Below are 16,404 nucleotides of genomic sequence, written 5' to 3'. Positions count from 1 at the left end.
CATCATCCACCACATCAACAAAAAGAAAGACAAAATCCACATGATCATCTCCATAGATGCTTAAAAAGCATTTGACAAAGTTCAACATCCATTCATGATAAAAACTCTCAGCAAAATGGGAATAGAGGGCAAGTACCTCGACATAATAAAGGCCATCTATGATAAACCCACAGCCAACATTATATTGAACAGCGAGAAGCTGAAAGCATTTCCTCTGAGATCGGGAACTAGACAGGGATGCCCACTCTCCCCACTGTTATTTAACATAGTACTGGAGGTCCTAGCCACGGCAATCAGACAAAACAAAGAAATACAAGGAATCCAGATTGGTAAAGAAGAAGTTAAACTGTCACTATTTGCAGATGACATGATACTGTACATAAAAAACCCTAAAGACTCCACCCCAAAACTACTAGAACTGATATCGGAATACAGCAAAGTTGCAGGATACAAAATCGACACACAGAAATCTGTGGCTTTCCTATACACTAGCAATGAACCAACAGAAAGAGAAATCAGGAAAACAACTCCGTTCACAATTGCATCAAAAAAAATAAAATACCTAGGAATAAACCTAACCAAAGAAGTGAAAGACACTCTGAAAATTACAAGTCACTCTTAAGAGAAATTAAAGGGGACACTAACAGATGGAAACTCATCCCATGCTCGTGGCTAGGAAGAATTAATATCGTCAAAATGGCCATCCTGCCCAAAGCAATATACAGATTTGATACAATCCCTATGAAACTACCAGCAACATTCTTCAATGAACTGGAACAAATAATTCAAAAATTCATATGGAAACACCAAAGACCCCGAATAGCCAAAGCAATCCCGAGAAAGAAGAATAAAGTAGGGGGGATCTCACTCCCCAACTTCAAGCTCTACTATAAAGCCATAGTAATCAAGACAATTTGGTACTGGCACAAGAACAGAGCCACAGACCAATGGAACAGACTAGACAATCCAGACATTAACCCAGACATATATGGTCAATTAATATTTGATAAAGGAGCCATGGACATACAATGACGAAATGACAGTCTCTTCAACAGGTGGTGCTGGCAAAACTGGACAGCTACATGTAGGAGAATGAAACTGGACCATTGTCTAACCCCATATACAAAAGTAAACTCAAAATGGATCAAAGACCTGAATGTAAGCCATGAAACCATTAAACTCTTGGAAGAAAACATAGGCAAAAACCTCTTAGACATAAACATGACTGACCTCTTCTTGAACATATCTCCCAGGGCAAGGAAAACAACAGTAAAAATGAGTAAGTGGGACTATATTAAGCTGAAAAGCTTCTGTACAGCAAAAGACACCATCAATAGAACAAGAAGGATCACTACAGTATGGGAGAATATATTTGAAAATGACACATCCGATAAAGGCTTGACGTCCAGAATATATAAGGAGATCACACGCCTCAACAAACAAAAAACAAATAACCCAATTAAAAAATGGGCAGAGGAACTGAACAGACAGTTCTCCAAAAAAGAAATACAGATGGCCAACAGACACATGAAAAGATGCTCCACATCGCTAATTATCAGAGAAATGCAAATTAAAACTACAATGAGGTATCACCTCACACCAGTAAGGATGGCTGCCATCCAAAAGACAGAGAACAACAAATGTTGGTGAGGCTGTGGAGAAAGGGGAACCCTCCTACACTGCTGGTGGGAATGTAAATTAGTTCAACCATTGTGGAAAACAGTATGGAGGTTCATCAAAATGCTCAAAACAGACTTACCATTTGACCCAGGAATTCCACTCCTAGGAATTTACCCTATGAATGCAGCAGCCCAGTTTGAAAAAGACATATGCACCCCTATGTTTATTGCAGCACTATTTACAATAGCCAAGAATTGGAAGCAACCTAAATGTCCATCGATAGATGAATGGATAAAGAAGATGTGGTACATATACACAATGGAATACTACTCAGCCATAAGAAAAGGGCAAATCCTACCATTTGCAGCAACATGGATGGAGCTGGAGGGTATTATGCTCAGTGAAACAAGCCAAGCGGAGAAAGAGAAATACCAAATGATTTCACTCATCTGTGGAATATAAGAACAAAGGAAAAACTGAAGGAACAAAACAGCAGCAGAATCACAGAACTCAAGAATGGCCTCACAGGTACCAAAGGGAAAGGGACTGCAGAGGATGGGTGGGTAGGGAGGGATAAGGGGGGAGAAGAAGGGGGGTGTTAATATTAGCATGCATGGTGGTGTGGGAGAAAGGGGAAGGCTGTACAACACAGAGAAGGCAAGTAGTGATTCTACAACATTTGCTATGCTGATGGACAGTGACTATAAAGGGGTTTATAGGGGGGACCTGGTATAGGGGAGAGCCTAGTAAACATAATATTTGTCATGTAAGTGTAGATTAATGACACCATTAAAAAAGGCAGTTCCTGTGTGGAGACCTCCAATGAGTTCTACACAAGGGTATAAAGGGCATATAAAAGTGTAGGGAAAGGGTCTGTTTGTGTTTATACAGAGGATCAAAGCCTAATTGGGCTACCCCAAAAATGAACTAAGATACGATATGAAAAAGAACTTCCAACATCAGCACCCTCTGGAAGACTCATGCCAGAAGATGATCATCAAAAAACCCCAACAAAGATCCACGCACTGCTACTGCTGTAGATGCACTCATCCCACCAGTTCCTGGACTTGCCATGGGAATGAGGAAGGAGATATCTAAGCTGGCCTGTGCATACAGTAAAACAACAAATTTGACTGGATCTATACTGTTGGAACTCAACCAAGAATTAGGAGAAGTGCAAATTGTAGCGCTCCAAAATCTTACAACTACAGACTATTTACTGTTAAAAGAACATAAGGGATGTGAACATTCCCCAGGAATGGGTTGTTTTAATTTGTCTGATTTCTCTCAGACTGTTCAAGTTCAGTTGGACAATATCCACCATATCATAGATAAGTTTTCACAAATGCCTAAGGTGCCTAACTGGTTTCCTTGGTTTCACTGGAGATGGCTGGTAATTATAGGTCTGCTTTGGTTATGTAACTATACTCCTATTATGTTAATGTGTGTGCGCAATATAATTAGTAGTTTAAAACCTATACATGCTGAAGTTACTCTACAAGAAGATATGTCAAAGAAATAATCAATCTTCCCATGCTTTCTGCCGCCTGCTACTTCTATAGCTTTTCTTCTTCCTTCCTAATTATAACCCTTAAATGGAATTCGTACCTCATATCAAATTTACCGAGTATCATAATTCTTCCAAGTGGTAAAGATACCTCAAGACAAATGCTGGGCATAGAAGCCACAGGGCATAAATATGCAAAGAAGTAAAAAGCTAACCTTTTCAAACAGTAAGGCTTCTCTCTCACTTACCAACTTTACATTTCCCTGTATGGCCCTGGAAGATGACTGGTTAGCCAGAGACGGGTAAGATTCCTCAAGGGAGGAACAACCTAAGACAGGCACAGTCGCAGGGGGGCCATCAGGTGAGAAATTGGGGATCAACAGAGGTGAGGCTTAGAACCTCACCCCCCCTGTTCTGAGAGAAATCTTCTGCATACGTGGATGTTTTATTGCCCTTGTCTAGCTTGGATTAACACATAGTCTACAGGCACACACCTGATCATCTACATTTGCTCTCTTACAACACTAAACTATGTTTTCTACCTTTATCTTGTATCTACCTACCACTTCAGCATTTTATTAAAAATAATAATAATAAAGAGAGAAATGTGGTATCCACATATAAATCAAGTATAAAAATCAAATGAGTATTCATATTTGAACTGATTGTTTATAGTTCATAATGCATGAGCAAAACCGAAAGTTTCTGTGATGAATGCCCTTGTACTGTTCACCATGTAACTTATTCACTATGTAAGAATTTGTTCTCCATGTAAGAACTTGTTTGTTATGCTTCAGAAGATTGGAGACTGATGAAAATTAGGCTTGGGGTGGATGAATGATTGTGGATTGAGCACTGACTCCCCTATACAGAATTTTATTGTTGTTAACAACCATTTGATCAATAAATATGAGAGATGCCCTCACAACAACAAAAAAAGTACACAATTTCAATTGTAAAATAAATAAGTAACCAAGATGTAATGTGTAGCATAAGAAATATAATCAAAATATGGTTAACAACTTGGTATGGTGATAGCTGGTACCTAGAATTATCATGTATATAAATGTTGAATCACTGTGTTGTACACCTGAAACCAATGTAATGTAATACTGTGTGTCAACTACCCTTCAATAAAAAATAATTATCTACAAAAAAAAAAAAAAAATTTGTTCAGAGAATCTAAAAGGAGAAAACATGGAATTCTGGGAACCAGCATTTAAAATGTGGGGAAAGAAGCAGTCAAGGAAGGGGGCTAAGAAGAGCTTCCAGCAAGGTAGGAGAATCAGGAGAGAGCATGGAATAAATAAAACATAAAGCATTTTAAGAAAAAGGGAATTATTTAAATATTGCACAGAAGTTATGCAAGATAATAAATGAAATATATCCTGTGGATTAGACAAAATGAAAGTCACTGTTTAAACAATTTTGGTAGAATAGGGCCAAAAACAAGACTGCGCTGAATGAAGCCGCAAATCTGAAGAAGGGAGGAAATGACAAATGTGGACTACTTTTCAGTTGACCTCTTTATGAAGCAAAGGAGAGGAGTCAAGAGCTTCAGGGGATGCAGATTGGAGACCGATTCTGGTTGGTTTAGAGGGCTTTTTTGAAAGAAATTGAAGCATGATAGAAGAAAAATATCTGTTCAAACCAACAATACTATAGTGACTATTACTAACTATACATGCGTACGCTGTTTCCCTGTGTGAGCGCGTGCTGTTGTGCAGGCTTTTTCATTTAACACTGTCATCCATTGATAATTCAGTGGTGGAAGTTAAGGTAAAAATAAACTAAGCCTATAAATATTTTTACATCTTTGTTATTTAATATATGGTTAACTAACCTTCACATTCAGGAATTTTCATTCCAGACATCTTTTCTATTCTTTGTCCTTCCTCTTTAGAGTGGATGTAACTGAAATTCAGATAGCTTTAGTGATCGTCTTCCTGCTGTCTACATTTGGAGGAGCAACAATGTGGGACTACACAGTAAGTCTGGGTACTTAACACTGATATATTTAAGTACTTTTTAAATATTTATAAAAAGATATTCGTTGTTCATTTTCATCTGACCATTTCTTAATCGTCTTCCTTCATTTTATAATTTTACTATTGTCTATACTTTTTTATGGTCTTTTTCTCTATGCATGAATATATTACCACATAAAACAAAAACAACCCCATATCCCAAATGCAAAAATAAACACAGCAGGTGAACTGCCTTTTCCAGGCCAATTTTTATCTCATAAAACAGATCTTTAGAAAAGTAAATTCAGTAAAATAGTTTATGTTTGAAAGTTGTCCCTCAATATCAGAAAAGAGAAGTTGCTAATTTTCATTTTTATAAAATCCTATAAGGTGTAGTTTTCCATATTAAGGAGTGCTTTTATTTTTTTGCTTGGTTGGTGACCTCAGTATTTTGCTACAAGTTGACTCTCAGAAGTCCACTATCATAAATTCATGCTTTTCACTGAAGGAAAATTGATGAAGAAGTAAATTTTTCTTTCTCTGCTGCCTAAGTCCACAACACTGGTTGATTCACAACCTCATTCCTATACAGTTAATAATAATAATGATAATATCAATAGACAACAGCTAACATTTTTTCAACAGTTATTATTTTCCTAAACATTTTACTATTGCTGTTTCATTTGACCCTCAGAACAACCCAGTGAAATAGATACTATCACTATTCGTGTTAATAAATAAGTTTAAGAATGATTACATAATTTGTCCAAGGACACACAGCTAGGAAGTACTGGACATAGCAATTAAGCAGACTGATCCCAGACTCTGTATTTAATCACTAAGTTATATACCTCCAGTAAAAATAGTAAGAGATACAACACTAAATCTACTCTTACCCTGGGATCCAGTGACTGCTCCTTAGCATTTACCCAAATAAACTGAAAAATTTATGTTCACACAAAAACCTGAACATGGATATTTATTCATAATTGCCAAAACTGGAAGCAACCAAATAAATGTCTTTCAGTAGGTGAATGGATAAACTATGGTACATCCAGTCAATGGAATATTATTGAATGTTAATAAAAAAGAACTATTAAGCCATGAAAAGTCATGGAGGAACCTTGAGTTCATATTACTTAGTGAAAGAAGCCAATATGAAAAGGCTACATATTGTATGATTCCAACTATATGTCATTCTGGAAAAGGCAAAACAACGGAGACAAAAAGATCAGTGGTTGCTAGAGGTTGTGGGGAAGAAGGGATAGACACAGCACAAAGGATTTTCAGGGCAGTGAAGCTGTTCTGTGTGCTACTGTAATGATAGATATCCCTCGTGATGCATTTGTCCGAACTCACAGGAAGTACACCAAGAGTGAAACCTAATGTAAACTACGGACTTTGGATGATAATGATGTGTCAGTGTAGGTTCATGGATTATAACAAATGTGCCATGCTGACTGGGGATGTTGACAGTGGGGTCTCTGAGGAAGGGGCAGAGAGTATATGAAAACTCCATGTATTTTTCTGTATAATTTTGTTGCGAACCTAAAATCACTCTAAAAATTAAGTATTTTTTAAAAATTTAGTTTCAGAATTGCGAATTATAGTTCAGTATCACTAGGGCTCAGGGATAGACTTGAGCAGTTAAGTAGCTCAAGTAAATGATCTCAAGCTTATTTATAACGAGCAGTATATTCCCTGAGATAGTCACATTCCTTCTCAGCATGTAAGAATAAATAAAAGAATAACGGATATGCTACTGTGGACCTCTACACAGTACTAGAGGGATGTGATGGATTTCTCATGGTAGCTGCTCAGCTGGTACCCGTGAGGTGAATGTGGACCTAGAGGCGATTAGGTAGCTCTGGTCCTTAAGTCAGATGTAGTTGTCTCAAATTTGGAATTCCGATTTAGTTTTAATGGGGAAGAATTTAATGTTAAAATCATTTAATTCAATGTTTTGGCAATGCCATAGGAAGAAAGCACATCTTCTTCTCACCAACAAGAATACTTTAGATGCAGATTTTCTCAATTTAATTGTTAATCTTCACTTTCCGCAAATTTTGGTATACTATTTCAAAGTCTGTTTTCAAAACACACTAGCCTACAACTTTTGGCAATTCATTGTCACTGTTTTTTAAATCCTTTGCTGCCTTTGGAAGTTTCCTTGAACAGCAGTTGACCAACAGGTAAATATACTGCTAGAGATTTATCTGGATATTAACTATAGAAAGTTTTTGCATGCACTCACATCACGATGCTTGTCACATTCATGATGCAGATCATGGTGTCTTTCTTGTGATGCTGCCTTCTAGAGGTACTAAATTCAACTGTACTATTCTTTTTCCTGTTTTTTTAAGTCAAATGAAGGCTTGAGAGATTAAATATTTCATCAAAATTATGTAAGCAGGCTTAGCTGAATTTGGTGGGTTCATTTTTCATTTAACAAATAAAACCATTAAAAAAAGTTACCACTTCAGGCTACATTCCAGAAATTTAAGGTTTGATTATAAGAAAAAGGATAGCTCATTGTACAGGGCCATATCATACTATTTCTTTACTGTTTAATAGGAATAGAAATTCTATTTTCTTAATGACTTGTTTCTTTCCTCTACCCCTAAAGATACCCATTCTAGAAATAAAACTGAAGATCTTTCCAGTTCTTGGAGTAGTAGGTGGAGCAATATTTGCCTGTTCAAATTATTTTCATGTTATCCTCCATGGTGGTGTTGGCAAGAATGGATCCACTATAGCAGTAAGACATTCATTTCATCATTTAGCATTAATTTTATTATAAATTTTGTCGTCAGCCACAGAGATACTAAAAATATGCCAAAGTTCAAGAATGGGAAGTGAATGAAATATCTTAAAGAATTCTTTCTAGGCACATAATACCAAAACATTTTAAAAACAGTTTAGACTGGTTCACAAAAGCATTTTTTCTCTTCCAACAGCTTTTCCCTGCCTAGTCTTTTCTGACGATCCATTTAATCATCCGCTGTGTCATTACTGAACACAGTTAAGAGATGCCATTTGTTTTCATGTGTGTTAGGACTTGTGCAAGAAGGGAAGAGGAGGAGGACTAGGGAATGAACCCCTAACGGGATGGCAGGAAAGCTACCAAACGCATGGTCTCACCTACAGTGAAAATCCCCTAGCAATTTATCACTCATGTAGATTTTACTGAAATTTCACTGAACTATATTTCTTAAAACTATTCTAATATTTTAAAAGGTAAAAAGTTTAACCTTAATTCTTAACCTTAGTACATACACCTTTTATTTGTGATCTTTACACTTTTCTCATAATACTTTTGTACTTACTCATTTTTAACTTCTTCAGTACTTTTATGCAGGAAAGAATCAAATCCTGCCAAGTTTTTAAATAAATATGACATGTAGTTTTCAAAAATATAGTGTCATCTTCAAGGTAGTTGGACATAAGAATAAAAACACGAGTTTTTATTCCAGTGATGTTATCTCCTATCAAAACATTGTTGGAATACCTTTTTAGAATCGCTTTCAACTATAGCTTCTTCTCTTTCATTACCTTGATGCTATAGTTCAGAATTTCAGTCCCATAAGGGTGGGTTTGGTTTTGAAAAAAAAGGATAGTTATTTGGAGCCAGGTCTAATAAATAAGAGTGATAGACATAAATATAACATCTTTAGCAAAAAAAATGAGTCTCATTCTCTTAACTGACTTTAAATTGGCTTTCAAGACATTTTGAAAGGAATCCACATAATTATTATCAATCTTTATGAATGCATGTTATATACATCATTCAAAAGCAAAGTATAAAACTCAGATACATATATTCTGATATATTTGGAATAATTAATTTGTAATCTTTTGAGATGTTTTCTCAGCTGACCTCAGTACAGTACTCTGCATAGGAGGGCTTAGGATTACTTGTTGATTGACTCTGGATGGTAAAATAGAGCACTGACAGGAACATGAGTTCTGCTAAAGAAAATAGGATTTAGTGAGGATCATTACCCACTTTGGAGAATATTTTACTAAGAAATAATATAACTACCTCAAAATAATTAAGATTATTGTTTTGACAATTTAAAAAGTGGTCTTCAAACAATGCAACTAATTGGGGTATATGTGAAAAATGAAGGGTTATTACATTTTTATAATGAAAAAAATTATCTTGCATATCTAAAATGAAAAAAAAATGAAAACAAACACTATAGTTCAGAAGTGGTTAATTTCAGATTCTTAAAGTGCTGATTTTTCATCTTTTTTAGATGTATATTTTCTTGAGTAAAACATACAGAACCATAATAGAAACAAAAGCACTATTTTATTAGTCCAATGTAGTCTCATAGTATATTGTTTATGGTTTTATAGTATCATTATTATAATTTATAGTACTAATTTATGACATGTAAACTTAAAAAACATGAATAAGGCTGTTTTAATTAACACATTTAAGTTGGTGGTTATAGATTTAGTAAGGCTTAATATGAAGTTTATTTCAGTATTTTGTCTAGGAAAAGCAGTGGTAAAGGAATCCTGACCCACACAGATGAAAATAACAGGTTGGATTGTATGAGGTTACATAAGAGCATTTGCAACCTAAATGCAAAATAGGTGAGTAGGTGTTGGTATAGAGAACAGGGCAAAATTAAACTCTTCCTAATCAATGATTAAGATATTTTGTAAAATTGGCAGGTTAAGCTTTATTTTGGTGTCTACACAAAAATATGTTAACTTGGCAATTCCAAGTGTTGATGGCCTTCATAGTACAGTGGTATAGAATAAATCATAGTGCTATTTTTTAGTGGTTACTAGTTGAAAATGTGTGTGTAGATAAAATTAGAATCAAACATCTGTGGCATTGTACCACCTTCGTATAACCAACCCTAAGGTTCTGTGGAAGATTGAAAAGCACAGTGAAGGTCTCCGTACTCTTTTAGGCCATGCACTACCTCATACTCTTCTTTAGGGCTCTAGTTACTAGCACAAAGTAGATGCTCAGAAAATGTTTCTATTGGAATAAATATGATGTTATAATGTGATGTTAGTTGTCTGCTTTGTCCTTTAGGGTACCAGTGTCTTGTCACCTGGAGTCCACATAGGAATTATTATTATACTGGCAATAATGATCTATAAAAAGTCAGCAACTAATGTGTTTGAAAAGCATCCTTGTCTTTATACCCTAATGTTTGGATGTGTCTTTGCTAAAACCTCACAAAAATTGGTGGTAAGCAATTCTTTTATGATTCATGATATAAATAATGTACCCAGTCCTTAAACACAAAGCTGGAAACTATTTTATAGAGTAGATGGGTGTTTGTGGTGTTAGCATCACAATAGTTAGCTCCTTGTGCTCAAGTAAAACTGTGAATGAGAATGTTATATTCAGGAGACAGACTCCATAATATACTAAGTTCTTTTAATTATTTGTTTAGCTGTAGTTATAAATTTTAACTTTGATATCAGGGAATTTCAATATTAGAAACTTAAATAAACTACCCAGTCATGAATTTGGTAAGTTTTAGATTCAATTTTCCTGTATCAAATATGAGATTAAGTGCTCTCTTTAATTGTATCCTTGTCTTAATAGTGAATTAAAGTTATAATTAATTCTGCCCTGAAACCTAAAAGCTAAAACATCTAAAATTTAATAGTGAAATTATTTTGTTTACTTTTTTATAGATAGCTCACATGACCAAAAGTGAACTGTATCTTCAAGACACTGTCTTTTTTGGCCCAGGTCTCTTATTTCTAGACCAGTACTTTAATAATTTTATAGACGAGTATGTTGTTCTGTGGATAGCAATGGTAAGTTCTTTTCTGCTAACATTTTTATTTTCAACAGATGTCAGATAACATTATGTTTAAGAGTCATTTCAGTGAGGTATCAGCCTCACTATCCAATTCACACAGTATATGTTTCTGAATATTTTAGATTCCTTCTTTCTAGCTTTTATTGTGTGTAGAAATGGCCCACCTATCTGGAAATCAGGCTTCCAACAGCTGAAATGCTTGAAAACACAACTGTGCACCTTAAAAATATCTTCCCCCAAAAAAGGTACAAAGATGTCGAAAATCACTTAAGCCTGCCCAAAGGACTACAAATATTTATTAGTGTCTCACTTTGACTTTATCAGGCTTGTTAGAATTATTCTAAGTGATAGCAGGTAAGAGGTAAATTAGGTGGGATTAGTGTTAGCAAGCATGGGCACTTACTGCATCAAGAAGGGTCAGCTAATACTGCAGAAACGAACCAGAACAGACTACCATCAAGTAGAATATTCTGGAACTACTTTGTGCTAGAAGTAAGCAAACCTTTATCTGTATGGCCCCTGAGGATGGTGCATAATTCATATTAATAATGGAGATTCACATCAGGGAAAGGTTAAATTCTCAGTGATTACATCCTGCTTAAGAAAGTGATGTGGATTTAACACATGTATTACTTCCTATTCAAAATGCTTATAAAGCATAGAATTGTAGTGCTTAAGAAAAAGCTTCAGCCATCAGAGGAAAAGAAAATTATTGCTAGTAACACCTTAATCACAACTGTGGGTAAAGGAAGCAGTATTAAATGTTTTATTTTATTTAAACATTGTCTTTACGGTTAGTCTTCAATTACTGGTACTTGTTAAAAATTTTGCTTTATTTTCCACTACCTCTAAAGCTCAGTGGCCTTCACCAAATTGTTAGTGATATATAAACACATTTTAAAGTGTGCTAAAAGAAACACAGTGAATCTTTTGATAACATGAATACCTCACCCAGTTTGTTAGATTTAGGCATTTAAAAAATTATATCTCTTTTGTGCATGGACCACAGGGGTACATCTGATGATCCTTTATACTAGGTTCTATAGTATTGTACATTTTCTGGAGTAAATTAATAACATAATATACATTTTTGGTCCATTCAGAAGTCTCCCATTCTTCAAATGATGGTGAGATGCAAATCTCAATCCTTGGGAATTTTTCGGACAATATTCTAAACAGTGCCAAAAAATCAGAATAATTTTATTTTGGTATCCACTATAAATATTTTTATGGTTTCAAATTCTAATTTCAACCTAAATTTCAGAGCTAGGGGGTGATTATTCAAAATCTGTAAATTCAATGTGGGGTTTCTATTAGTGGACTTACACTGTGTATCGCCAAATGGAATTACAATTAAAATGTCAGATGTTAAAAATTCAAACACCTATTTTGTAATGTGTGAGTCACCCTGGTTAACACAAGTGGTGGAGAGTACGGTGAGGAATAATCAAAAGTGGTGGAGAATATTGTGAAAAAATCAAATTCAATTTTTTTTTTTAAATACTGTGGACCATGATTAAAAACAAAAAAAATGCTATATGGGCCAAGCAATACGTGTTTGTTGCTTTTGGCATCCTTAGGGAAAAGGTTCTTGCTTCAGAGAGAAGAGGATCACATGGAGCTTTTCAAACAGAGCTTTTCCCCCGTGGTGGAGCGTTCCCTGTCCGTCAGAGAGCTGAGACCCCTTTTTCTGAAAGGAAGCGTTTGCCCCTAGTCTCTTGGAAAGGTTTCAATGTGTTCCCTCCTTCTTTTGTATACAACACAATTTTGTATATGACCCCCCTCAACTGTGGTGTTTTTCCAGGGCTTTACTTTTCTTAGAATCAATCTCAAAGGACTAAGAAATACATAAGATGGAATGATTTCATTAAAATGACTGATAGCCTCTTTCAGTAAAAAATTTATGACTTTGTTGCACAGCAGAAAATCGAAAACATGGAGTCAGAAGACTTGAGTTGTTGCTTTCCAGCTTTTGTATTTTAGTCTAGGCCTTTTACTATGAGCCTCAGCTTCTGTAACTGTGAAATACTCTGCATGTTTCCAAAAGACTATAGTGAGGTCCAAATACGAAATATATGAAAGCACTCTTAAGTGTAGTATTTTTGGAGAATAATTTTAGGCTAAGGTTTCAGAAAAGATAGACCATAATCCATTTTATGTTTCTTTTTTTCCTAAAGGTCATTTCTTCATTTGATATGATTATGTACTTTAGCACTTTGTGCCTGCAAATTTCAAGACACCTTCATCTAAATATCTTCAAGACTTCATGTCATGAAGCGCCTGAACAGGTTCACAAGCATATTGACTAATAGCCCAAGGAAAAGAGAAGCAGTTAGGGGAACCTATGAGTCAAGGAAATCCCTTTACAGGAGGCTAGTATACTACCAAATAAGGTTATATTTGAATATAAAACATTGTCCTATAGCTTCTATTATGCCTATTTCAGTTGTGAAGCTCTCATTGTGTATCAGCATTTTTGATCACAGGTATTATAGGAGAAATACACTCTATAAATTAATTAGAAACAAAACCAAAGAAAGAAATTCCAATTTTCTAAGGATAAGAAAATGAATGCATAGTTATAAATAGCAATCTCTGTCTCAAAAGTCTTTATCAAACAATTGGGTGGGTATTCACTACCAAAGGATTACATAAAAATTCAGGACTTAAAGGACTTTATACATCTTGAGGATGATGCTTACTTTGATTGCCAAAAATTGAGGTGTTCATAAGACTGCATGGCTTGTAATACTGTTAATTATTGAGTCAGATGATGTTACAAGATGTTTATTAGCCATTTCTCAAGAGGCATGTTAATTACTGACATTTAAAGGAAATACTTGCTTTAGTATACCAATTAGTATTTAAATGGGCTGCCAAAATTTGCTGTAATTTCTATTTAGTAAAAGGAGTGTATGTCTTACCAGTTCAGAAAAACAAATTAATCTTTACAGTGAAGGTAACTTGTTTCTTGATATTCTGAGTTAAAATTTGATTGTCACAAAAGTGGACATGTATTTCCTTTTATGAAAAAAAAAACAGTAGCTAAGGCACATTTGACATGTAAGAAAATTAGTAACTTATGAAAACGTGGCCAAAATATCTTCCCTCTAGAGTCTCAGCCAGTTACTTCAAGTACACATTAACTCATTTGAGGTAAAAAAGGGGAAAAATAAGCATCAGTTATTCAACTGCTACTTACACTCTGTGCTGATTCTTTTCACTCCCACTTGAAAGTATACTGCTCATTGTGACTAGAACTATCACAAGGATCCTAGGTGTTCCAGATCCTCAGCTCCCATCTTACCCTATTGTTCATTTTATCCACGAGTTCTGTAGACCACAATCCATATGAAATAATTTTAAAAAGGAATAATGAGCATGTACTATATCTTAAGCAAGAAAAAGGTATACTGAAAAAATGGTCAAAGTTCATATTCCATAAAAGGAAAAAAAATACTTATGTCCATTAATTATACAGAAAACACTCTGGAGTACTTATTTTGCCTCTGTAACTATTGGTAATCTCAAATGAGGACCTTCTTAGAAGTGTGAATAGTACTTAAGATTTATATTCCAACCTATACTTTAACTTCAAAGGAGAATCCTTTACAAAATGCAAAAATTTAGGAAGTAAACTGTCCCCTTAATGGCAGATATTCATTAACGATGGAGGACTAATTTCTTCCTGTGTAACATCATAGAGAGAACTGGCCTGGGCTTGTTTTAAAAATTTGGAAAACCTTAAAACTAAGAGAAGGGTGGGCTATAGAAGCAAGACTTAGAATTTAAAATATGGAAACACAGGAGAAAATCACTCCTCTCTTCCTAATGGGCATGTTTTTTATTTTGAATGATTCAGTGAAAGCAATTTCAGCAAGACATACTACATTTAAGTGACCTAGTTCAAACAAATGCTGAAACAATTTAATATTTATTAAATCTAGTGTTTCATATTTTATGTTTTAAAGTACACATTATAAAAGGGTAAGAATTAAATGCTTAAGTTGGGAAGTAAATGTAAAATAAAACTTTCATAGATTTACTGAATATTAAAACTGAAAAATCTACATGTTTAACTTTATAGATGTTCAATGCTTAAATCATAAATAATTCAGTATGTTAATGATATGCTCTTATACATTACTAAGAGCATATGTCATTTAATTGTGATCAAGCACAATTTAATGGCATTTTGTTGTCCTTGTGTAAATGGCATGCTCATAAAGCCATGTCTTTTTAAATCTGGTATTTATATATCCTCTTCATTTGTCTTAGTGGTTTTTAGCTGTTTAATTTATTCTAGAACACAACTTGCTTTTAATAAATTTTAAAAGTGAATAGACTTCCTTTTGAAATCTTATTTTCATTAGAGTTGGCTGTATAAGTAAGTATATACAAAAGGATGTACATATAGATTCTTTTTTCCGTTATATAAGAACAATATAACCTCTGTACTTATGCTTTCTACCTTTTGGGACTGATACGAATACTTTGAAGGCAAAACCTGAAGTTAAATAATCTTTATTGCTAAAAGTTAATTGACAAATGTTAAAGAAAAAAATTTCACTTACTGCAATTAAAGAGCTGAGAGCATGGTACATATAATTTAGGAATTGCTGCTATTCACATAACTGTTCAGATTTTATTTGGAGGGTAACAGATGAGGAGTGTTACACATAAGCTAATGATTAACAAGATGTAATACTTTAAACTAGAATTTTAAACCACTCTAAAGACTCAATGCCTCTTAGCTAATGTTATAATTGTATCATATTACTTAGGTTCAAGTTGTTCCTTCAAAGAGTCATCAGAATAACATGGACTGAAGAGACTTTCCAACATATGCCATCTCTTGCTGCTGCTGTTGCGTGAAAGGAGATATTAAACATTTGTTTAGATAAGTGTTATACATATTTGAACAAATAAAATATTTCAGTGCTCACATTAATCCTTATATTTTCACTATTAAATAGAACTTACAGTTTCCGTAATTTTTTTTTGCAACAAAGCCATTTCTTTCTAAGACTCATTTTGTGCACCAGTAAGGAGATGATCATGATTCTTCTCGAAGTCTTCCAAACTTCAAAACCCAAAAGGAGAGTTCAGTTACAAAACACAAAAATTAACCAAAAGTGAGATTTATTTTCAAAAAATGTTCAGTTGATTCCAAACAAAAATATTCTAATACATGAAAACGAAAATACCCACTAAAGGAATAAAAAATGTCAGACATGAGCCAAATATTATTATAGGAGGTATAAAAATAGTGTACTTTGCTTAAAACAATGGATTGATGAACTGTTAAGGTAAAAAAAAATGAGAGAATACCATAATTCTGAAAACTTCTAATAAGTTTTCTAAACATTAGGTGGCTGTTCTGTTGTACTATCATGACCAGTAAATAGTCAATGTGATATGAATTTATTGAAGGGAATAAAATGATCTATAGTGTAACTATTTCTTCAATTTATGAAATATAAATCTTTACTATTTATCCAACAAT

The 16,404-nt window shown here is 34.3% G+C and overlaps 1 protein-coding gene across 2 annotated transcripts in view; it reads left to right on the top strand.

The window, feature by feature from the left end:
- Positions 1-15,849, top strand: part of CHPT1 (choline phosphotransferase 1) — a 36,444-nt gene extending 20,595 nt beyond the window's left edge. The window contains exons 4-9 of one of the 2 annotated variants that reach the window (XR_005026131.2): positions 5,031-5,115; positions 7,721-7,852; positions 10,154-10,312; positions 10,768-10,893; positions 13,076-13,270; positions 15,683-15,849. Coding sequence is in view for 1 of the 2 variants with exons in the window: in XM_036891559.2 (XP_036747454.2) it covers positions 5,031-5,115; positions 7,721-7,852; positions 10,154-10,312; positions 10,768-10,893; positions 13,076-13,186; positions 15,683-15,727 (658 nt within the window). In the remaining variant the exon portion in view is untranslated. The remainder of the gene's footprint in view (positions 1-5,030; positions 5,116-7,720; positions 7,853-10,153; positions 10,313-10,767; positions 10,894-13,075; positions 13,271-15,682) is intronic. The other variant, XM_036891559.2, reaches the window with a different exon arrangement.
- Positions 15,850-16,404: the final 555 nt, after the last annotated feature.

The sequence above is a fragment of the Manis pentadactyla genome, chromosome 10 (genome assembly GCF_030020395.1).
Source record: "Manis pentadactyla isolate mManPen7 chromosome 10, mManPen7.hap1, whole genome shotgun sequence".
Lineage (NCBI taxonomy): Eukaryota > Metazoa > Chordata > Mammalia > Pholidota > Manidae > Manis > Manis pentadactyla.
Note: the sequence above shows the minus strand (reverse complement) of the source record. Positions and strands in the feature narration are given on the sequence as shown.